Source organism: Bremia lactucae, linkage group LG13, assembly GCF_004359215.1.
Source record: "Bremia lactucae strain SF5 linkage group LG13, whole genome shotgun sequence".
Classification (NCBI taxonomy): Eukaryota; Oomycota; class Peronosporomycetes; order Peronosporales; family Peronosporaceae; genus Bremia; species Bremia lactucae.
In genome coordinates, this window is record NC_090622.1 from 1270354 (window position 1) to 1274096 (window position 3743).

Consider the following 3743-nt stretch of genomic DNA (forward strand, 5'->3'; position numbering starts at 1 on the left):
GGGAATGTGTAACATTATGGCAACTTTAGCCCGTTACAGCGACCTCGTGTAAAACAAGTTCGTATTTGAATTAATTGCGCAATGCTTCTCGCACGTGCGTCTTGCGGGTGGTGCGACGCCAAGAAAAGATTTCGCTTTTACAATTACTATGACAAAGCACGTGTTGACGAATTTCTCATTAGATCAGGGTACAGTATTCCGTGACGGCTATCGATCTAAAAAGGTCCGTTGTCATTACTACTTATCGTAAACAAATTCCACGTCGAAGACGTTTGGCCAACATCGGTATGCCTGTTCTTGGAGGTCCTTCCGGAAGCAAAAGACGATACAGTACTCTATTTACGATGGATTTCGCGTCGAATGGGCGATTTATAGCACATGGTGGTAGGTAGGTACCTGGTTGGACAATTTATTTGGAAGAGGCCCGGAGAGAACTTATACGTAAGACCCTCGATCCCAGATGTTCGTGATATTTCCGAGGCTTCCAAAAACTCCCCGGCTATACAGAACTTTCAGTATGTTTAATGTTGTCAAACGGAGAGCTTGCAAGATTTCGTTACGGTCTCCCTCTAATGACTCTTTGTGTAAAGCCATCTCATTATCGTGATTTGCACGTTGTTGACAAATTCGACCGCCACGTCAATATCACATGGGTCGTGTATTGCATTTGCAAGCCAGTGCGGTTCGCCGCTCATTGTACTCAATTGGGAACCTCCTCAGTATATCGTTGTGCCTTTCACATGTGAATACACAAGCATAGTGTGTTATGCTATGTAATCAAATACGAATTCTCCTGCAACAAATGCGAACGAGCTTCATATTTTTATTCTTTTCTACAAAGGTTTGCCATTCATAACAGAAGCGTGTATAAAACAGCGGCTTGTTCTGAAAATGGTCCAACTTGCATAGCGGAATTATCCCAAGTCAATATTGCTGGTCGTTACGAGATTCCTTATTTTGAAATGATCGATTTAAACGAGCTGGTATTGTATCTCGATTAAAATTCTTGGAACCAATAAGCTTTCATAGTTTGTTTCATGGCCGTACTTGCTTCATTTACAACCGCGCAGCAATTTTACAAGAAGCGACAATTTCTTTCAAATCGTCAATTGCACCGCGACTTTAGCCATTTCGAAACTGTAGCTTCGTTGACGTATTGAGAGATTAGTGCCAAAGACGACAATATATAGGCAATTCCACCGTTTGACTCAACGACACAAGACGTAATCATAATTCGATTGCATGCACGTGAGAAAGCTTTGGTGGGAGAAACAACCTTTGTGCACACAGGCATCAATTTGTCACTTGGTAGCGTGTATCCTAAATTACCCTCTGGGTATTATAGTAGCTTAAATCTTAACCTACACAAGAATCAATCGCAACAGCGAGCTAAAGAATTACGACTTATGTAAATGCCAGCCACTGAACAAAATTCTAGCGGTAGACGTAAGCCACGCGTTTCAACAGCCACAAGAGCTTCTACCAAGATTACTGTAAGATCGGGTGGTCCATTGCCAAAAGCAAGAAAGCCTGTTTGCGCGTTGTACGGGGTTGTGGATTCAATACGTCAGACTGCAGAGCCGCACGATAATTTTTTGTTGCCAATTTCAAAGCGTTTTGACGTCAAATTCTGAACACTCAAAACTCTTTAACCCGAGTACATTAGAGTAAATTTTTAAGGATTTTTTCATTAAGCGTACGAAATTGTATCTATAATACAATTGATAAGATTCGACAATGTAATTCTCCCGGTTCGCTTGTAATCTTAAGCAGATCTCCAAGCCTTGAATTGTATCCCTTTCTGCGCGCGACTTAATACTTTACTTATCAAGACCTTGTCAGCTTCCATCTTCCTTCCCTTTCTGCAAGTGTCCTGGTCCAATGACTCACGAAAGAGCGTAGTCCCATTTTTGTTGCGAGGAGTAGCCTTTATTTGCGCACCCAGGGACACAACCAAGGCCACTGAGCTGTATCATATCCCAATTTTGCCTCGGAGTCAATAGTGTCGCGATCAGCGCAATCATGCAAGCCACTGGTAACACAGCTGCCAAAGCTGCTCTTGCCTTCAGCCTTTCATGGCCAGACACGATATCGGGTGCCGACGACCCTAACTGGACAAAACGTGGACTCATTCCTAATCAGACCAATGCCAACCAGAAATCAGATCCAGCGCCTGCATCGTTTGGCCCCGCTGCACCCAGTCCAAACAATAGCGTTTTCTGCTACGTTAAAGGGTGTACTAGTCGTGCCAATTATACCAAGCGATGTTGGAAGCACAGTGGCTCAGTAAAGTGCAAGAAATTGGATTGCGTCAACCGCGCCAAATCCAAGGGCGTATGCTGGTCGCATGGAGGCGGTACTGCTTGCTCTTATGAGGAATGTGATACCATTGCAGTGTCCAACAACCTCTGCTGGGCCCACGGCGGAGGCAAGCGCTGTCAAATATTGAGTTGCTCCAAACCGGCTTACGAGCGTACGCAAGACTATTGTCAGACCCACTATAAAGAATTTGGCGAAAACTTAAACTAGGCGGCGAGTTTTGTTTGTAGGAAATTGCCATCTTTGAATCAAAGAGTACATTTGTAAGTTGCCACTGGCCATTATTTGTATCTAAGAGGCAACAAGTTTGTGGAGCCTTTCGTTTTCCTTTGTGCGTCATCATTTAAACTTGTCGCTTGGGGTGAACAGACGAGGCAGTAGCTCCAAACGGACAACTTTCCATGAGCTTCGGTACCATGACGGTCTTGAAGCATTATTAACAACGTTTTATTGAATGTGTATCTAGTACTGCTTTTAGAAAACTTTACTTCCAGCAGATTCCTGGCCATGGTGCCAAATATACGCGGATACACGTAATCTTACTAAGTAATTTAACCTCGAAAATTTGTAGCATACCAAATCCAATTGAAGAATTGAACGAAGTAGCATAACAATTGCGGCTACAGTATTTCTTAATAGGAATGAAGGGTCCATGTCGATAAGGATATTTTCCTGCAAATTCTTCAAATCGTTTGCAAATACATTTTTTTCACATCATTTCTCCTCCATTTTTTGGCACATAAAAAAGGTACATATTTCTTTGTATCGGTAAGAATAAATGCAAACTCTTCAGGCTAGCTGCTCAACTACAAGACATTATTTATATTTTGTCAGTTCACGACGCAACTCGAATCGATACTACGGTTCTAAGAATTTTGCTGGATGCATCTCGGCAGAAGCTGATCTAGATAAAAATCCTTGCACCCTCAACACCTGATTAGAATTTTCGTGGAGGCGTATAAGCACTAGCTTGAAGGCAGTGACTGTTTCAAATTTCGTCAGGATTGTCGAGTTTCCCTATGCCTGCTGTACAATTGATTATTTTCTCTGTTCTTGTCGACGAATCCACCTCTGTCAATTTGATTTTTTGTGCCGAAAAAGCAAGCAATATCGAACCATGGCATCTATTTCGAAAGCTTTGTCTTCATAGCGGATCTGATATTATCGTTGGCTGTTCAGTTGTTCATTCTTGCAAACATAGCAACTATTACAAACAGCCACTTGTTACAAACAGCAACTTTTTTAAGAAACCATACAAATATGGGGATTGATTTTTTTAATATAATAATATAATTTCTGCGGAAACGATAATTGTAACGGGGTGTATCGTTACATGAAATTAACAATAAAAGATTGTTAATTAATATTATCCAAAAGGTAGATAATATTTGGAGGAAATTACTTTAAATAGTAATTTCCTGAAT

The 3743-nt window shown here is 41.5% G+C and overlaps 1 protein-coding gene across 1 annotated transcript; it reads left to right on the plus strand.

The window, feature by feature from the left end:
- Positions 1-2022: 2022 nt before the first annotated feature.
- On the plus strand, positions 2023-2529 carry CCR75_009338 (uncharacterized protein; the record flags this gene model as incomplete). The annotated part of the gene is made up of 1 exon (XM_067967379.1): positions 2023-2529. The coding sequence occupies one exon, from the start codon at positions 2023-2025 to the stop codon at positions 2527-2529; it is 507 nt and encodes a 168-aa protein (XP_067819127.1).
- Between the last annotated feature and the right edge of the window lie 1214 nt (positions 2530-3743).